Here is a 21149-nt window from a genome sequence, read left to right as displayed (position 1 = left end):
ATTTTGGGATACGCTCGTGCCCGTACGCGTAAGTAGTGACTGAATTATGGATAATCCATCACTTGGTATTGGGACAAACTTATCTTGGTGCAATGATACTCACCCGCACTACGTTTCTTTAATTTCTTTAAGAGTTTCCGAATGCGCAAATTTGCCCTGCTTATGCATGTTATGCCAAGCATAACTTGCACTACCACGTGAGGGATTCCTTTTGCCTTTTGAATCTATTAGAGCCACTAGTTCCTATTATAATCAAGTACATTTTGTGGTGCAGTCTCACGTGATCTTTCTTGGACTTGTCCACGCACTCGTCTTTGAATTTCCAACAACCGTCCTGTTATCGTTGACAAAGAGCGGTTATCTTTCGAGTCCTCACTGGTGTGAAACTCATTTACTTGAGATGCCTTGCCCATGCAAAACGTAAATGTGATCGGCTATAATATTCATCAGCAACGAATCCATATCGGTGTATAGCATGTCAACAATGTAGCTTACCGCGGATTGATCAAGTCTCAATAAAACTCGTATATAAGAAACTTGGACAAGTCCAGTACTGACGCAACAAAATAGATTGGCTTTTCTAGTTTTAGTTTTGATCTTATACTGATATTGACGGTAATGAGTGTACCGTAGAAGATCTTCCGAGATTCGAATGCCGGGTCTACAATCAGCCTGTTGAGTTTGTCTTGCTCTAAGTCCCGAAAACCACAGAGGACCTGCAGAAGAGAATCCGGACTGACCTTCACATTTCGAGTCATTGATACAACTGTAAAATGCGCACGTGGAGTACGTAATTAAGCTTCTTATGCTGGTTCGGTGCGAGCTTGAGTCATTCTGTAAACTTGCGTTCGGAATCATTATTTCACACTGATAGGTTGGCGGACATTCGCGAAGTACCAAACAAAGCTTCCAGAGCCAGCTGATAATCATTGTGGGTGATGTGTAACTTGTTTGTATACGTAAGGCGAAATTCAAAAATGTATCCATCGTCGCCGTTATTATTGTACTTGTGTGTAAGTGGTTTTTTAGATGCCTTTATGAGACAAAGACGAATGGAAGGCGTCACTCGGTGACAACTGAGATTTAGCATACATGCCTTAGTCGTTTATATGCTCTTACAAGCACACTCTTTTGCAGTTGAGCAACCAAATTGTTCTGGTTAATCAGCATATCCACGAGCAATCGTAAAGCTGCCCATCATAAGGTTATGAACGAGATTGTCCACGCTGGAATTGAGACTGCAACGAGTCAATGAACTATAGCTGATGCAGCCGAGACGTTATGTATTTTTTCATTGGTGGAATTTATAGTTCCTTTACAGATCCAACAATGAGTGTTTGTGCAAAACGTTTAACGAATAAAATGTGTTCTAGCTTTAAGCGATTTAATAAACATCTCAACCGAGTCCTGGCTACTGTACAACATTGGTGACAATTTCGATCTATCACGTCAAACAAATGGTATGGCAAAATCCGCATGGGACTTGTTAAGCAACTTCTTTTTTAATTGATTGAACCTCTGTTTTGTTCACGGACATGTTCAGACATTCAAAGTCTGAGTAAATAATATATGGTACTTTTATCTTTCGTTGCGTTGTGGTAAATTTCAAAACGTTCTTATTATGCTATGGCATGACTGTGCGTTGCGGTTTTTTGCTGACTCCTACACATTAAAAGACATGGTTATCAAGCATCTGTTGCGTGATCGATACGTGTTTTTAACGTCTATATGGAGATTTTCTCCCTTCGTACTTCTCGTGCCAGCACACCATTCGGGGAAAAAGCTTTTATACGCACTTAATGATATCGCCATTCTGAACCATACACTAAAAAGAAATCAATATTTAACAACCTGCACAAATGTGTGGATAATCGAATCAGCTAAAGGTCGATGCTTCAAGTAAACATTAACAGCGATATCATTGTTGAGTCGTTCAAACTTGCCAAAGCCTGTAACTTACTCAAGGAAACCTATATTAACAAACTTGGTTTATCCATGTCATGTCAGTATTTTAAAGACAGATTGTATAATCGCACGTAGGATGTAGAGCGGATAAGATTTCCCATTCGAAACATTTGTTGTCGTTAATTGTTACGTTCGTCACTGCTCGCCGTGGAATACATGCTCGCGTTGGAATTTAACTTGATCCGCGGCAATGTTTGAACGGGAAAATATAAAGCTGAACCTCCAAGCATCTGTAAAGAAACCATCCTGAACCTCCTCTGGCATAACTTTCAAACTTTCAAGGATCTTTGCATAACTTTGTAAATTTCACCAATGATGGTCTTGGCATGCCTGTACCACAGGTACCACATCCTTTGGTCAAATGATCTGGTAAATACCACCTTGAGATTCATGTCCACATTGAATCTGGGCTAGAAGCGCCGTATCACTCACGTGTTGTTATGCTTCGAGGACAGTCTTATCATCAGAGACTGTGAGTGCAATATCAGCTTGATTAGCCTGTGGAAGAATATTAATATGTAACTGTGCTACTGTTTCACGAAGCTGTCTCTAGGTCTGACGCTATTCATACGTGAGTCCAAATAATGCATATATATCGGTTATTCTTGCACCTCTAGGTATCTTTATTCCACGTTCTTGAGAGGATTATGTGAGCTGATTTATAGTTGCCGCTTCAACCGGAGAAAATATGGTTTGCGATATTCACGTTTTCCAATCCATATGCCTTTAGACTGATAACATCTCAATGCCATTAAACTTTCTATATATAAAAAACGTTATGTAATCGGTGCTTTTTTCTTTCTTGTTGCCTTCGTTTTATTTCCTCATGTGCGTAGGGTGGTATATGGATGATTAAGCAATGCAGATAGGTTGATTCATCTTTTGTTATGGTAATTCGAAATCGTAAATAATGATTTTTTAAATAAACAGGCTTATTCTCTCTGGGATCATTTTAACATTTATTTGCAAACTTGTACAGAATTTCCATCAGGTAGCTTTCGGCCCAAATTTACCCAAATGATCTCTCCCGGAGTATTGCACCATGTCGAACACGGTCAGACTTAGCATTTTTTTGTATTGGAAAACATCAAATGTTCTAGAGTGTTTGTTTATCTCGGTTTTGCTTTTTGCTTTGCTTGGCATAGAAATGTTTTCGAAGAATTTCTACCATTGTGCGCGTTGTTCCACTTCCGCGGTGTTGCGCGTCAGTTCGTATACCTCATAAAAGAATAGACAAAGTCGCAGAGAGGGTGAACAGACCGCTTGCTGGAAGGTCCGTTTTTGAAAGAAAAAAGCTTTCTACGAAAAATGAAAATAAAAAGTCAATAAAGTCAAACCGAGGACTCTAACTGACCGAGAGTTTCTCTAACTGGGTTAGTTCATTTTGTTACTTTATCTTTTTCGTTTCTTTTTTAAACATTTGTGTGTATTTTTGTTTACCCACCGTGACACTTGTTTGTGGTCTGCTGCTGTATTGTGTGAGTAATTAAACCATTATTATATCAGTCTCTCAAATAAATATTTTATCAAGATCTATATGATATCGCGATCGAGTATCATGTAAATTTATCGCGATAAATCCGTGTGGGGTAGATTGTGTTTTTGAAAAAAAGTTTTTGAACCTAATCATGTCCATATCCCCACTACACCAAGTCTGATGAATATTTAGCAGAGTATGTGTATCGACTCCATTAAACACAACTAATATATTACATTTATCTCTGATCACTTTGTATATTTGAATATATCGCTGAGTAACATAGATCACATCCGCGTTTTTATGTCTGCCTCGAGAAAATATCCGAGCTGGATTTGATTGTTTGTCCAGCATTATATCATCATAATCTACGAGATTATAAATAAATCCATCGAGGTCATCTACAGATAGATTTGTTGCTGTTCTAGGGTTTAACGCCATGTTTCAGCACAAGATAAGCTATACATGGCGGCCAGTATATCTGGTGGAGGAAGAACCCTGGAAAACCCAGGGAAGAACCACCGACCCACGAGAAGCTACTGGGAGGCTTTCCCACGTACCCACGTTAGCCGAGCCTTGGACTCGAACTTTCGCAGACAGGAGTGAGATGGCAGTGATCCGGAACGGTGAGCGCTTTAGACCACTCGGCCACTCCGGGTCCATCTACAGATAGAGCTTCATCAATATCGATGATAAAATTAATAATATCATCAAAGATCATCTACAGATGGTGCAAATAAATATAATTTATCCCATTTGAGCCATCTCACTATCAAATTAAGTAATAAATGCGTCTTACCAGACCCAGATGGACCTATGATAATTGCTCTGATAGAATTTGGTAGCACTGGATGATGCTTTCAGATGATACTAGTTCTTGTTGTCGTTTAGAAATCAATGACATCCATGTTGTACAAAAAAAATAAATATTATTGATCTGTATTGTGTTCTATGTAGAGCATCCACCCCCACCAGTGGATTAAAAACAATAATAACAAAAAATAAAAAGCGTGCACTTAAAGGTATATGTATGAAATGTGGTAGACAAAATATAAATTTATTTCGTCTCGTATGAAGACTTGTGGTGATATCGCTGCTTCATTAGGAAAATTACCAGGAACTCTATGGGCTAAATACCCAGGAGAAAAACATCTGCCAGGATGTAATTATTGTGGTCCTGGAACCCGACTTGATATTCGACTTGAGCGAGATCAACCAAGACCTGGAGAATATCCAATAATCGCGATTGATCAAGTATGTCACGTGAGGTTCATGATGTAGCTTATAAAAATAAGGATTTACAACAATGACACATTGCAGATGTGAACTTGATTCACTCCATAAATTCCATAAAAAATAAATCTTTCAGAGAATCATTAGCTAATTGGTTGGTAAGGTCTGCGATGAAAGGTAAATTAGTATTAGGAGGCGGCAATTAATCAACCGATTATTATAAAATAATGGAATCGATTTATTATAGCCCAAAAGGTTATTGGAAAGGGAGAGCAGCGATTAGTAAACTTGCTGATGCAGCAAATGTTACACGTTATGTTGCTGAAAATTGGTTAGCACGAAAGGCAATATAGCAAATTAAACTACCACCACCTAAACAAATTCAGCATACATATTTTGATGTCAGCACTCCTAATGACGTTCATCAAGCAGATATTTTATTTGTACCACACGATACTATTACAGTTGGTAGACATCAATCACGTAAATACAAATACGCGTTGACCCGTCGTTTACGGTGCAAGCAGATATAAAGAAGCTGAGTCCCCCCAAAAACAAATTCATTATTGTTGAAATAACTCTGTCAAGCCAAGCTCTCTCCGGTAGGGTAACAAAGTAGTTCTCTCGCTTGTTACTGCGCGACTAAATAGCGCGATTATTTATTTGTCTTCGTAAACTAATTATATACTATAATTTAAATGTCTGCGTGGAAATTAACACAACACAATTCAAGAAAATATTTCACTTACTTCTGTTCAATCCCTAATACACTTCCAGAATGACTGGTAGAAAGAGATTCTGCCGGTCTTTTATAGTCTTCGCGGCATTTTCCAAACAAATCACATGATTTTCTAAACCTATTTGAATTCCAGACTGATTTTTGGACGTAATTTCTTGCATATACTGATTTTTGGACCTAAGTTTGATGTATAGACGGATTTTTGGACCTAAATTTGTTTCTAGAACTCAATCACGTGATTTTCTGGAAACTTCTGCGTAGACTACAATTGACAGCCAGAATCTCTCTCCCATTCAGTCTTGAAGTATATTCGGGAGTGAACACAGGTAAGTGAAATATTTATTTAGTATTCTAGAGGTTGTGTTTGCACTATACTATATAATATTATTATATCGTCTTGGTTGAGGAATACAATTTATATATATATATATATATATATATATATATATATATATATATATATATATATATATATTATATAATATAATATAATATAATATAATATAATATAACTAACGTTGAAAATATCAATGCTATTATTTCTGCATTAAAAAATTTATAACATGACGGTATAAAATATCAGATGATCTTAATCCTGAAAAATTATTTGTGATTTTAAATCATTACGACAACGTAAATTCGATGATAGTTATACACTACCAGCAGAATATAAATTTATTAAGCTAATTCAACAATCTATGTTCCAATCCCTGGGTGCGGTGAAAGATATAGAAGTTGAGAAATTCGTCTTGCTTTCACGCGCGATCGAGAAAATTAGATCAGAATTGTCTCATGAATATAAAACAAAAAATTATGATCACACGTGTGAGACAATTAAGAAAGATTATGTCAGATTGTGAAAGTGAATGGGCTGTCATTAGTGATTGTGAAAGTGAAAGTAGTGACAACGTTTCTAAAGAGGATTGTGCAAATGAAAGTAGTGACAACGTCTCTAAAGAGGATTGTGAAAGTGAAAGTAGTGACAACGTCACCAGTGATTGTGAAAGTTATGGCTACTGGGGTCCCTGTCGCTAGTGATTTCTACCTGAGACATCAAGAGTCAGTAAAATAAATTCTGTTGTTGTTATTTGCGCTGACTTTGTTAGGGACTATTATGTAATTTTCTTTGGATGAAATTGTTTGATAAATTGAAAAATTGTTAAGATCATACCTATAAATTTATACAGAGAATTCACTTCTAAGATCGATAAATGACCGTTCTGATCAGTGAGTTTGAAATTGATTCGTGTCAATAAATCATTGTGCCAACACAGTTAAACAGGATTAATCGTGTCTTGTACAATCAAATATCCAGGAGGAACTTGCGGTGAAAATGAATACAAAATATATCCTTGTGTAGCTTGATTGGATTCTTGAAGATCAACTTGATAGGTGCCATCAATTACGTTAAACACAATATTAGCTGCGATTGTTGAAGTTATATTAACGATTCCTGGTTGCGTTTAAGAAGAGGTGCTGGCGGGGATGTTTTTCTTCATGACTCAACAATTTTAGGAAAGTTTTAATTGATAAGATCGTTGACTGATTCTTTATTTCGTCAGTTTTACATCCCGGCAGTATAACATTATATAGATTTTCCTCAGTTAATTTATAATAATTGAGGAGCATTTGCTTAAAATCCACACTTTAGGTTGTATATATCTGTCCGAAGATTATATATTCAACAATAACTGAATTAACATACTCAAGGTCTGATATAATTTGATTCAGATGTATAGTTTAAATGATTTGTTCTTTTACATCGTTATTGTAATATTGTGTCATACTGGAAAATAAATTTCGTAGAGTTGCTAATATAATTTGATAATCCTTTTTAATTTTATTACTACGTGAATTAAAAAATCCTCGTTAGAAATATCAGTATAATCTTTAACAGTAATTAAGTTGGTCTTTATTCAGGAGGACGCAGGAATTATGATATAACTACCATCCTCAGAAATTATCAATTTTTTCTATTATAACTAACGGAACACTGAGCCCGCCACGGATATTCTCTTCGATATTCTGGAGGTTTTATAACTATTTTCTTGTCTGTGATAAATTCATTTAACGTTGGTTCTGGCGGACATTGATAAACAGGTGCTATCTCAGGCCATCCTAATACGGATTTAATTGACGATTGATAAATATCTACATCACAATCTGGTGAATTTACATCTATCGCAGCTGATAGAGTTGGTTCATGAACAGTGATAGCTATTTTTAATTCTGCGCTGAATTCATCATTGATTTGTTCGATTTGACAAAATGTCTGTAGGAATTCCGACAACTTGCCAATCAGGAGTTCCATCATCTTTATTTTTATATGAAAATACAAGTGAATTATTTGCTGGTAATCAACCATACGATTTTGATCTAATAGTTTGGCTAGTTTTAATATACACGTAATTGTGCTAGCCTATTTCTTTCGCTGGAATTGCAGTTGGAAAATTAACATTACATTCAGCATTAGTTGAGCTCACTAATATCATCGTAGTTTTTGACGGAGTTGTATTAACGACAATTTGCTGAAGTAGATCGTTCGGAATTGACATTATTATTATTTTCTAAATCCTGATTTTCTAAATTAGGTGTGGATTACATCACATTCATTACTTCCTTGTAAATTTTATTCATCTCCGTGAACTCAAAATCTGATATTTTTCCATCGCTAAGGCTTCATGATATTAATGAGGATAATTAGGAGTATACTAGCCTCTCTAGGAGTATGCTAGAATCTCTGTCTATAATTTTATTATATACTTCTGCAATTTTGCGTTTGTGCATGTACATATTTTTTTAGATGATATTAAGAAGGTCAGCAATTGTTGTTGCAGCTGAAACACAAATTGCTACAACTGCTAGTGATGTCATTGTTATTGTTGATAATAATACACCGGTTCCAGTGATAACAGCAGACGCCGAATGCACATTTTTTGTCAAGAAGCACTGCACGTCTGCGATATTTTTTTTACCTTTACTTTATATTCGTCAACAATATTTTTTTTAATTTTTTTTTGTCATTCAAGTGTTTGATTGTATTTAAAGCGTTGAAGGTTCAATTGAATGCTCATTATATCTTGAGTGGGTGGGAATTTAGCTACTAATTGATGACACCAATATTAAATCAAGCCGATTTTTTTTCCAACATCACAAACATAGAACCAGAGGATCTAGTTAGTGGATAACGCCGTGAAATTGTGGTAGATATCGTAAATGTTGTAACGCCAAGTACTGACAGCCTGTATATACCAGTAACCTCAGCGCGATATTTAATAGATTTATTGAGTGGTGACCATAATGCTTGTACAGATGCTACAGTATGTACTATACTCTGGGTAATTTTGTTATGTCCGAGAGTTTAATATCGATCGCTGGTGGACTTCCCAAAAAATCATTAATGGATGTTTTACGAAAACTCATACACAATTGAACATGATTAGAATAATCAGTTCTAAATGAGGTTATTTCATTATTAACTGAAACTAACGCGTTCATCATTGGAAGGATGTCTTTCTTCGCTACAGCGTCATTATCTGATTCTGGTTCTCCAAGATCAGTAATTTTATTATTAGACATATTGAGAGAACCAGTCTTTGTATCACCGGATTTTTGTACTCGACCACGAATATTATCTAATATCGTTGACATAATAACTCCGGGTTTAATTTTTCCATTACTATCAATCATAGCTATGCTATTTTCAGTTATTCCATTAATTTTAATGATAATATCTTTCAATAAAAGCTTGTTTGTTTTTAATTTTGCTTGCTTATCTTGAAATACAACCATTTGTTTGGATCTACATTTGTAAGATTTAATAATTCAGATATTTCATCACTAATCTGTTTATTTATATTTTCATGGGTTATTCCGTCGGATTTTTGTTTTTGTTTGAAAGAAGATCTTCCGTAAATATCAACTATATACTTTAAGATCTGTTTAAAACAACGCGTTTACTTGTATAATCGTGCGCGACTTTATGAGGCGGTAATATTGATGATGACACAGCGTCCAGTACAGCAAATATTTCACGACCACATATTGGCGGATCTGTTATTGTCTGTGTTGGTAACGTTGAATACAAGACTGTAGTTTTTATTGTGTTTACGTAATTTATAAATTCTTTTGGTGTAGCCAGTCCATACGAATCGAAATAAATAATTCCATGTGCATCACTTGCGTATGCCACCCAATGAGCACCTATGCCGGAACTTTAATCGAGATTAATGATACCAGTTTAAATATTGTTTGGTTGTTTTGGTAATTGGTCACGCATAAAAACACCTCTGAACTTGTTTATGTTTAATTTTTTAGCAGCATTAAGTATATCAAACTTTGACATAGGAAGAATAAGCGAATTTTCCCTGGAGGTCTCATACCTTTTCCGTATCGATAAGGAGTTCCTGGTGATCTTAGACCTCTCCTTTTTTAAAATTCCTTTTCATGTTATTATTTGTTTTCTGATAATCCACCAGCAACTCCATCAGCACCAAGTGCAACAGCTTTTGCAACAGCTTGGGCTACAGCGGCTAATAAAGCTGGTATAGCTGCAAGAAGTGGAAATATACCACCAGTCTTGATTGAATCTTGAATGGCGCTCGCAGGAAGATTGTGTTTAACGCATGTTTTTGATTATTTGCCAGCAATGAAATGCTCGAGTGGACGCTCTGACAGTGATAGTTTATTTTGACCACCTGTGATCTGATCTTTTTTAGTGATATTTTTATTCCAATTTTCTTTGCTGAATTTGATTGAAGATTTTTAATCGGACCAGAGTCAGACTGACACTAACATGATGATATGACATTATAAATATCGCGAGCGATTTAATTACATGCTTTCTACTGGGGCATCGTTAACTCTCATTCGTCTACCAGTATCTTCATGTAACATTGCTTTATCGATGAGTATAACAGCAACTGCACTGTCATTATCTAGATGGAACAAATTACTATTTAATCGTGTCATTTAATTTCATTCTTAACAATGCATGTCGCAATTAATAGTTGTAGATGTATCTGTATAATTGTAGGTATGATATATATGTTCTTTTATGTTTACAATGTTTTAATTTATATCTATATTTTATTTTAGTGGTATGGACTTTGTAGTCTGAAATAAAGAATTCTTATCTTCTTATCTTATTTGCAATAACATCAACATCTCTATTTACACGAGCTCGAAAGTGAATCTCAATAGATTGTTTAAATAAGTCTATGTGTTCCAGTGAAAAGTAATAAATCGGCTCAGATTTGTAAAATCTAACTGTGCTATTTGCAAACCAGTATCTATATCTTGATCACGTCACATAAACGTCATTTAACGATGATATGCACCTGCTACTTGATTTTGTTCAAAATTTAACAATATATCTTCAGATGGTTCTTGATATCCGTTTATCCTTAAGGAAATTTCAAGGTTGTCAAATATCATATGACTACGTAATTGTGAATCTCCTCGTGCAGCATATTGTAAGGCAATAAATATATGTCTTGAGCAGAAACACCTTGTTGCGATGCTGTATGCCATGTAAATAAAACATTAACATCACTCTGAGCACTGTCTGTTGCCATTGTCAACCATTACTGGCATCCACAGTGAAAGTTTTGTTAATATTACTATACCAGTATCACCGATAAGACGCCATAGTGTATTATCGTCAGTAGCGTTGATTACAAATATAACTGTATGTTTCGCACCAAAGATAACTTTTCTAACATTTCTACAAAATACAAATATATATGACAGTGGAATTGCGCATGAAAATCTGCCATTATCTTTTAACATTTATCGACGTACATTGAAACCTAAGTTGAAATTTGCGTTCATCGCTATAACTACCCCATCTGCATGTAGTGTTACGTTTATATATTCAGGATGATTAGTTGTATCCTTAACAAACATCATTGGCGGTCCAGCTGGTCTTGAAAAGTTATCTGAATATCTTGCTAAACCTAATATCGTTGTAGCAGCATCAACGTCTTTATGAATTGTTTCAATATTTCTTCCATCAATCATGCACGTAGCGCTGTCAAACAACGCCATAATACCACTGTTAACAAAACCAACTCAAACATCAGCTCCATATAGTGTATCATCTACTCTTATGTGTTCTCCTTCTACTTCAATAAACGCTTCAGCATGCAATAAATATCTGCTTGTATCTTGAACTTTAATTCAATTCGGCCACGCTGACTTGATTGTCGTGCGTCGTAAGAATAATATTGATAATCAAGAACAGATTCAACTTTAAGAATTGGTACGTCCATATCAAACGCTGGATCAGATATGCGCTTAAACATTTTTATTGTAATTGTTTTCATCGAACACGAAAACCACTTCCTGCTATTAAACTTGCTGTTATATTTTTTCTGCTTCTGACAGGTATATCAGCCAATTCTGCAGCTTGATTTTTTATTGTACTGACTTTTGCAGGCATAATTTCAATGCTGGAAATTTTACTGGCTGTGGTTTTTGCGGTCTGCGCACTAATCGAGCTAATCCTTCTTTGATTGATGAAAATGCTTTACTAGCAAGATTATCAACAGAACTTAATGCTTTATCTCGAACAGCTTCAGTAGCTTTTATCCCTAATTGTTTTGCAGTTGGTATCGCTTTTGGAGCCATCCTTCTAAATAAACCCATAACAATTTCACCAAGTCCATGTACGTAAATCGCTTTGTACTTTGGTAATCGTGAATTTACTACTCTAACTAGTACAGGGTAACGTTGAGCATTATGTACGATCATTTTATTAAATTACGAGTTGATTAATTACAAGTTTCAGTCATTGTAATAATCATCGACAATTTCATTAATGAGAGATTGATAAAAATTACGATCCGTAACACCGCCCGTAAATAATATTCGACAAATATCAGATATTTCATTAATAATTTCTGGAGAATTATTTCCTGTTCGTTTTCCTCCGATTAAAATTTCTAATCATTCAACATCAGCCAGAACACTGTCAAGACATGTTCCTAAACCACTTCCGGTTTTTGGACCAAAACGTTTTTCATAAGTTTCATCAATTACTCCTTCTGTTGTAGGTTGTTGTTCTCTTTGTCTTATATCATCTTTAACGACATTAAAATATATTTCATTATAATCATCAGTTCTAAAAACAGGTTTTGATGAACTAGACTGTCAATCCAATCATCTTTTGTACAAGATCTAACATATTCAGGTTTTAAATATTTATCTCTTTTTTCATAATTTAAGGCAAGATTTATTATTTTTTCGTCAGAGAAATTATATTTCGAATTGTTTAATGCCTCAGGTGTGGTTGTTGAGGTTGTTCTTGTCGTCTTACATGATCTTTAAATGTTGAAAAATTAGCATCATCAGTGATAGAATTTTGGATTAGATTGACAAGATAAACATTTTTAATCTAATCGCCTTCTGTCCAGGATTTAGCATGATTGCTACTTACATATTTACTTTTATTTTATTATAATATGCAGCAATATCTATTAGTTGTTCATATCTCGCAGTCGCGATAGCTTGCAAACCCTTACTTGTAAATTTACTTCTTTGTTCATCTAATTGTTGCTGAGGAGATCGAGCATTAGGTTCAGGTTTATGAGGTTGATTTTTTGTGTCTTTTAGATTTAGTATATTGCTGTACATCGGAAAGATATTTGTCTATTTCATCTGAATGTGCAATATAATTAAGATCATCCTCCCTGACTTGCTTGACTCCTTTATTTATTCGAAATATCCACTTCTTCTATGTTTCTTCTGACACCTGCTTATCTTCATATTCTGGTTTTAAATATTTATGTCTATAACCATAACTCGCAGCGGCGAATGCAGCTAAATTTTTTGCTAGTACATATCGTTTTATTTTATCAATATTGTCTGGGTACATTTATTAAACAATTTAACTTTTTCTTTCTTTACTTTCTTTTTTTGTTTTTGTTTTTGATTCTTCGCCAACAGCGCCTTCAAGTTCTTCACCAACAATTTCTGGTTATAGTTGAGGAGCCGGAGGTTGAGCGGCAACTATTTCGCCAAGAAGATCTCTCAAAATTTGTTTAGTCTGTTTAATTATTCTTGCTATCTTTTCAGTTTGATCAGCAGTTTGTTTTAACGTGGGAAGAAGACCCTCAGTAGTTTCTACAAATCTTTCAGTAACCTTCGTATCAGGTTAAAAAAATTGTTCTTTATCTTCTGCATATTCAACTTGTGCTTCCTGGAATTAGTGCAGCTTTACTTTAAAAGCATCACGAACAGGAAGATATCGTCTGATTGCTTCTAATCTTTCTCGCGCTAATCTACTAGTGTAAGATTCCATTATTGATATAATAATGAATTAATTACTCACACAATACACCAGCAGAGAGGGTGCTACCACAAATAAGTGTCACGGTGGGTAAACAAAACATTATACAACTTTAGAAAAAATACGAACGACAAAGATAAAGTAACAAATAAAAAACTAACCCAATTAAAGAAACTCTCGGTCATATAGAGGCTTTGGTTTGACTTTATTGACCTTTTATTTTCATTTTTCTCAGAAAGCTTTATTTTCCAAAAATGAACCTTCCAGCAAGTGGTCCATTCACCCTCTCTGTTGCTGGCAAAAACATTCTCCTAATTGGTTTGCTAATTTGCTGCATGCACTGCCATCGAAACTGGTCAGTTCAATGTCAGCGACTTAAACTTTTCTTGCACAATAACATACAATATTTCTTCACGCTAGTTGTCATATACTTTGCAGAGTTTCCGTCGTTCTTGTTCCAATACGATGCCTAACTCAGCTCTGAATGTACTTGTCTTTGAGATTATAATATTAGCTGGTACGCACTAATTTCTTGCATTCAACAGTGTCAATTATGATGGCTTGAATTGGCAACCACAGATGAGCGTCTAGTGTCAAACGACATCACGAAGGCTCAGAGTTTGTTTAAGATAAAACTACGTTTAAAAGTATTATTTCTGCCTCGTAGCTATAATTGACACTGACAGCGTCATCAGATTTAGTTTTCATGTCAACCCAATGTCACCTCCATGTATCGTCAAAGAGACAGTTATCATTTTCATCTAGCGTGATTCGAATGTGAAATGTCTCGATGACAGTATCACAAGCTAACCAATACTGGCCACCGATAACTCCTAACAAAAATAAAGAAAAAGAAAACCTGATATATAAACTAAACAGCGAAGGCGAAAAACTATGGGATGCACCATCCTCCTATTAAAACAAATTCATTTAGAATTGCCATTTCATTGCCATTTAATTTGGATAGTTCGCGTACTATATACATGGTCCCGCACGTTTTATCACTGTTTTATTAATGTTAAAGATTGCATACGTACTCCCAAACATTTGACATCTAGGAATCGTAATTATGTGTCTCAAATTATTAATTATCACTTACGCCAACAATAATTTGATTCTTGACTTACATTGAAGGTAGTCAAGACGGCTTCAGTTGAGAAATTGTACGTAAAACGTACGTAAAAGCTCGATGTCTAAACATAAGCTTCATGATCCAATACTACACAGACATAATGCAGTATAAGATTGATAGCCGCGATCAATAACAGTGTTTTAAGGTAGCAGGGCCATGTTTCGTAAATTGGCCCCTGGCAAATTTCTTAACTTAAGGCTATGGTGTGACCTTTTCAGCTATTATTATTTACTATTTGTAGATATGGCAACATTTGTGAACAAGGTGTTTCGGACTTGTGTTGTTCTTGAAATTAACGTCAGGCATGTACACGTTCCATATTGCTCTGCAGTATGTTGATAGTGAAATACCAATAGTCGGTAGGAAGAAGAGCTAGCCTCACACAGCAGTAGACACGTGGGTTCAAGGCACGTAGAATCTCAAAAACGGCTTGGATGAAAACTATTCTGAATTGCATCAAGCTATTTAGTAGACAATGTTTTTTTTTTCTTCTAAATTTTCATCTAGGGAAAGGGTTTGCGTTTGCACTGTGAGCGCCACATGCTGTCAAAAATGGCCTTTGGATGTGAAAAATGCATGTATAAAATAGGGGTTGGGGTGCATAAACTTTTTCTGCTATGAACTGCCATTGACTTCTCTGGCAAGTGGATACTATTCTTATGCTTTGTTTTAATATAGGTATCTAAAAATATGAACCTTTTTGACTTCACTTGTGTATTTGATTTTTTATGATTTTTTATACTAGGTCGCTGATTGCGGCATTAAATTTGAACATAAAAACTGGCCCCCTGCCCCCTAAATATCTGCGAGCTCACAGGAGAGGTATATTAAAGGAGTGTATAGATCTGACAGAAATGCTCATCGTGGAAACTTTAATGGTGGGCTCGCAATCAGGGATGCGAGCGTTTGCAAAAATCCTCATTTGGGTAGAGTCAAGGAGGATATAAAAGGGGTTCTTTGGGAACATGAATCGTGATCAGCCGGAAAATCTCAAACTGCATATGTGATACTACTAGCTGCCTTAAGCCGATATTTCTCTTTAGATTTAGATGTATGAGAGAGAGAGAGAGAGAGAGAGAGAGAGAGAGAGAGATTTTGTTACCGTTCCTTTAGATTGGCTGGTTTGAGGTTCATTGGGCATTCATCTTTATCATCCATAGCCTGTTGCGAAAAGGCTACAAGACACAGTAATAAAAGCAGTGATCCGAGTTCCATTGTAACGACTCAACGATGATGGATAGCTTGATAAAACTGAAACCACATTAAAAAGGAATTAATAAAACTCGCCAAAAATGTATTATAACATGTACATATATTTTTCCTCGTACGTTTATCCTCAAGATAAAAGCCGCCTACCGAATCAAATGACATGACGACCTTTTTGTCTCCGACCAAATATTAGTATTCGCCGAAGAAATTTGTTTCCATTTCAAGGTTAGGTTTATAAAAAAGATTTTTCTTTATCTTCAAAATGTAAAAATCACCAAGTCACATGATTTCCACGGTAGTAGACAATGTTTACACAGTAATAACCTACGAGCTTTATTTTAGTTAATCATGCAAATCAGTTTTCTAGCGGCTTGAGAACTTGTTTATCTACAAGGAATTTAACTTCAAAGGATATTATTGTATTTAGTATGCAGTCATATCTGTATTAATTTTAACGGACTTTTGATAAAGTTGCCTTAGATGTAAACCAAATAAAAATATATGTCAAAAGCGTAAATAGTTGGTCTTTAAAACTTTACTGTTGTATTTTACAATTTTAAAATTATACGATGTTCATGAGATGTAATTTTGATCTGTGATGTTGCTGTAAACATGTTAATACATGCTTTTGTTACTGACTGGGTTAATCAGTAGTGATTGGGTTTGTCGATTAGAATGTTTGACGAGTTGCAATAGAACATTACATCTGCATCGCCGTGGGGTTCAAGCCTTACTTACCCTTAGTTATATGTTGATTTATCAGTGACGAATATATGCATACGGCGACAACCTAGCAGCCTTTATATCTTCGCCAGAACGGAACTAGTTACACAAAACAAAAACGGACGTGATACAGTTAGAGCACAGCGAATTTCGATGATGGACTTTTCTGGCTTCTCTTTGTTTCATTTGTAAAGGGTGTCCTCTCTTTGTCAGTTAGGCAAATGGTTACCTAACATTATATTTCATCTGTTTTGTTGTTGTTGTCGTTGTGGGGGTTTAACGCCATTTTTCAGCACACGATAGGCTATGCATGGCGGCCAGTATTAATGGTGGAGGAAGAACCCAGAAAAACACCGGGAAGAACCACCGACCCTCGAGGAGCTACTGGCAAGCATTCTCACATACCCACATTAGCCGAATCCTAGACTCGAACCCACGCAGACAGAGGTGAGATGGCAGTGAACCGTAACGGCGAGCGCTTTAGACCACACCGCCACTCAGGGCCCCTCATCTGTTTTGCGATGCATGTATATTAAATAATATTAAATACAGAGAATATTGAAACTTCATTAAACTTTGTCCTAAGCATTTTCAATCGAAACAAATTTACTTCTTCGATCTGTTAAGTCATCGAAAGAAAGAAAGAAAGAAAGAAAGAAAGAAAGAAAGAAAGAAAGAAATCAGTTGTGCAAGAGCATGACACATTTGATGCAGTCTAGCTTAAAGACAATACTATAAATCTGTTTCATTTACGACATGGGCAAGTGTGGTTTTGTACAAAATATATTGCCTGAGTATGGTAAATTGTGCTGAGATTACGTCTGAATAAATCCTCTGATACTCTGAAGTTCCTTTTACTGTTGTTCACAGGTGTTTCTTTTAGTAGCCAACCTAGAAAAGAAGTAATGTAATTAGCCCATAGCATGTCGCACCGCATACCGAAACTAGTCGACTTTAGTGGTCTCATTCCTACGTGTTCTGCGACTAGTAATTTCATTACTTGTCAGGATATCAGTATACGGTAATTACAACAGAAAAGAAAAATACCTTTGTGTCATTTACAGGGCCTTGTACACCTTACACTGCATGTAAACCAAGGAACCCATGGAATGTCATGAGACTTCACCAAATTCGGATAAAAATAGCCTTACATTTTACCGAGCATGTTATCTGCAGATATACATTATCAACTGTAATCATAAACATGCATTAAACCTACTGCGATAAAATAGCCACGAGTTTATTTACTTAAACAACATGAAGAACAGCAATTGAACTTACTACGTTACATAGACTTGGATATAGTTTGAGCTCACCAATGAGTTACAAGATAACGGTAGTAGCATTTGTCTGACTATATAGCAATCATGATGGATGGTAGCTGGAAATTACTTTTGTTTTTAAATCCCGATGAGAGATATGCGGATACTAAAAGAAAAAAATACATCTTGAGGGAAGCAAGCTAAAAACGAAAATGAAAAATTTCTGGCGTAGTATATTTTTCACACTAATGCTGGCAAATCATGCTGAGTCATTTTTTTGTGTAATAATAAATCACGTAAATCACAAGACTAAAGCAAAACTGAAAACATCACTAGATCAGTCAGATTACCAAGACGCATAGCAAATATAGAATTCGAGTATTATTCCCCATACATTAAAAATAACAAGGCATTTAAAGTGTTGGTATAAAGCAAATTGATATACCAATAATATTGGTATAAGAATATTTGTATTATTAGGTTCTTAAACTCGATTATGAAGTATTAAATATATAAATGTCCAAATGGTAGCCCCCATCCCTCCCCCGTCTTGTTGTACAAATTTTTCAAGCCTCGGTTCCTTTTAATGAAAAATTTATATCTCTCGTGGTGTAACATTTATACAGTGTACATACTATACACAAAGACAGACAGACAGACAGACACAGACACACACACACACACACACACACACACACACATATATATATATATATATATATATATATATATATATAAGTAGTAAAGTGGGGTGGTATAGGGTCTATAGGAATTAGCATTAAAAACACCCCTGGGTCACTATAGGGTCTATGTAAATTTAACATGGACAAAACCCCTGGGTCGATATATTGTCTATGAGGAATTAGCATTACAGACTTCCCTGGGTCTGTATAGGGTCTATGTAAATTTAACATTAATTACCCTGGGTCTGTATAGGGTCTATGTAAATTTAACATGGACAAAAACCCCTGGGTCTGTATAGGGTCTATGTAAAATTGAAACAGCGAGGGGTCTGTATTTTTAAAAAAAAATAAAAATAAAAAGGGGTAGGCAATTGAAAGTCTATCTCTTTTCGAGAGATTGGAGTGGCCCTGAAAAGGGCCTTTGGTTTTCCTCTTCTTCTATTTCCTCCACTTCTTCATCCATCTCCTTATCTTTCCTAATAATCCTTTCTTCTTCTTCTTTATATCTGACTCTGGTAACCAGTCAGGATGGCCCAACTCTCTAAACTTGGTCTGTATCTTCATCCAATTCTGATTTAGCCTCTCAAACTCTGTTTCTTTTTGTTTTCCTGATCTTTTCTTTCTTTGCTCCATGTCTCTTTAAGCTTCTCTACTTCTTCCTCCATTACTTTTCTCATCAGATCTTCCCCTTTCTTCATCTTGTCCAAACCCCATTTTACATTCCTCCACTCTGTCCAATACAATATCTTTTCTAGGAAGCACCGGACTTGGATGACATGATCCAGTGCTTCCTTCAAACTTCCCACTCTGAAATAAGGTGGGTCAATGAAGCCTCTTGACTTATTGACTTCTTCTTCTATCATCCCTGCGATGATATCTCTGGCTGCTTTAGACCTTGAACTTGACTGGTTACCAAGTCTTTCATATCTCCATGCCTCCATTCCTTTTCTATTATTTTCACCACATATTCTACATCCATTATCCAAAAACAGATGTCTCTCAATAGATTAAATAAAGCTGATACTTGAGTCATTTTGTCTCAGTTATTCCGTAGAATGCTGTGAACGACGAATACTGTGGGTTCTTATACGAAAAGCGCGGACGTGAAGGAAAACATCCCCTAAGACAAAAGTTATATTACCTAGATCACGATCAAACAACGCGCGGACGTGAAGGAAAACATCCCATACTTTTCTCATTTCATATTATCTACTATCCACATACGTGAAGCAGCAATAAACAAACCCCAAATCTACTATCCACACACGCAAAGCATTAAAATGAAACCCAAATCTACTATCCACACAAACCAACTTAAGCGCTTGCAAAACCCAATAATCTACTATTCACACAAACATACGTGAGCGCTTACAAACAAAAACACATACAATCACACCAGAAAAGAGTGAGTGTTTATATTCACACTACTCTACATACACACATTGGCAAATATATTACTATATCTTTTCTAAAGGTTTGGGTAGCCCTGAAAAGGGCTGTTTGTTTTGAACTCCAGGGCACCTGGCTAATGATGGCACCTTCCAGGCCTGGCACCACACACACATCTTCTACTCCAGTCTCTTTTTACCTTTTTTGTTGGGAGTGCAGAGGCGGGATAAGTGGCTTCAGAATCCCAATCTTCTGTCTCTGGGATTCTGAAATTTCCTCTCTCCTTTTCTTCCTCTTCTTTTTTTCTTCTTTCCTCCTCTTTCATCCTCCCCTCTTCTACTATGGCCTCCGCGGCCAGTTCTTTTAGCATGCGCCAGGCATATTCCAGGTGCATCTGGAGTTCAAGAAGTTTGCTTATTCTGGTATCCATTGTCTTGTTAACGAATGAACAGGGAAGCTAGACTGCCAAACGATTTTCAATTTATGTTAAAAGCGCGGACGTGAAGGAAAACATCCCCTAAAACAAAATTTATCTTACCTAGATCATGACCAAACAACACGCGGACCTAAAAGAAACACTCACTCACTTTTTTATACTACCCATCAATATTTTATTAAACAAATAATATACTATCCACATACTTAAATCATTTAAATCAAACCCAAATTTACTATTCCCACCCTTCAAACAACAAAAAAACCATTATCATTATATACTATCCACACAAACGTACTTGAGTGCTTACAAACACACCAGAAAAGAGTCAGTGTTTATATTCACACTACATCGGCAAATCGATTGTTATTTCTTTTCTAGAAATTGGGGTAGCCCTGAAAAGGGCTGTTTTTGTGTGCGAAGTTGAAGCTAGGGCAATCTTTTAGTTTCTAAGAATGCGACGTCCTCTGACGATAGACTTTCTGATGATAGGTCTGCTTCTTCGGAAAGAGAAGAAGAACTCTTTGGTGTCGATACGACAGTCGACAAAGCCTCTGTCAGGTTCAGGTTGCCGCTGCTGTTGTTGTTGCTGTTGCTGCTCTCTCTCTGCT

The 21149-nt window shown here is 35.8% G+C and overlaps 1 protein-coding gene across 3 annotated transcripts in view; it reads right to left on the bottom strand.

Annotated features, from left to right (window-relative positions):
• Window positions 1-17953, bottom strand: part of LOC149797430 (uncharacterized) — a 42478-nt gene extending 24525 nt beyond the window's left edge. Inside the window, exons 1-3 of one of the 3 annotated variants that reach the window (XM_089962223.1) lie at window positions 17816-17945; window positions 17559-17659; window positions 15939-16087 (exon numbers count right to left, since the gene is read on the bottom strand). In XM_089962223.1, the coding sequence (XP_089818349.1) occupies window positions 15939-16051 (113 nt within the window). In that variant the 5' untranslated portion in view covers window positions 16052-16087; window positions 17559-17659; window positions 17816-17945. Of the gene's footprint in view, window positions 1-15938; window positions 16088-17558; window positions 17660-17815 lie in introns of all 3 variants that reach the window. The other 2 variants (XM_089962222.1, XM_089962224.1) reach the window with 2 other exon arrangements.
• Window positions 17954-21149: the final 3196 nt, after the last annotated feature.

This window comes from Sinohyriopsis cumingii, chromosome 6 (assembly GCF_028554795.1).
Source record: "Sinohyriopsis cumingii isolate HCF-2022 chromosome 6, ASM2855479v2, whole genome shotgun sequence".
NCBI lineage: Eukaryota > Metazoa > Mollusca > Bivalvia > Unionida > Unionidae > Sinohyriopsis > Sinohyriopsis cumingii.
This window is presented reverse-complemented; position numbering and strand designations above follow the sequence as displayed.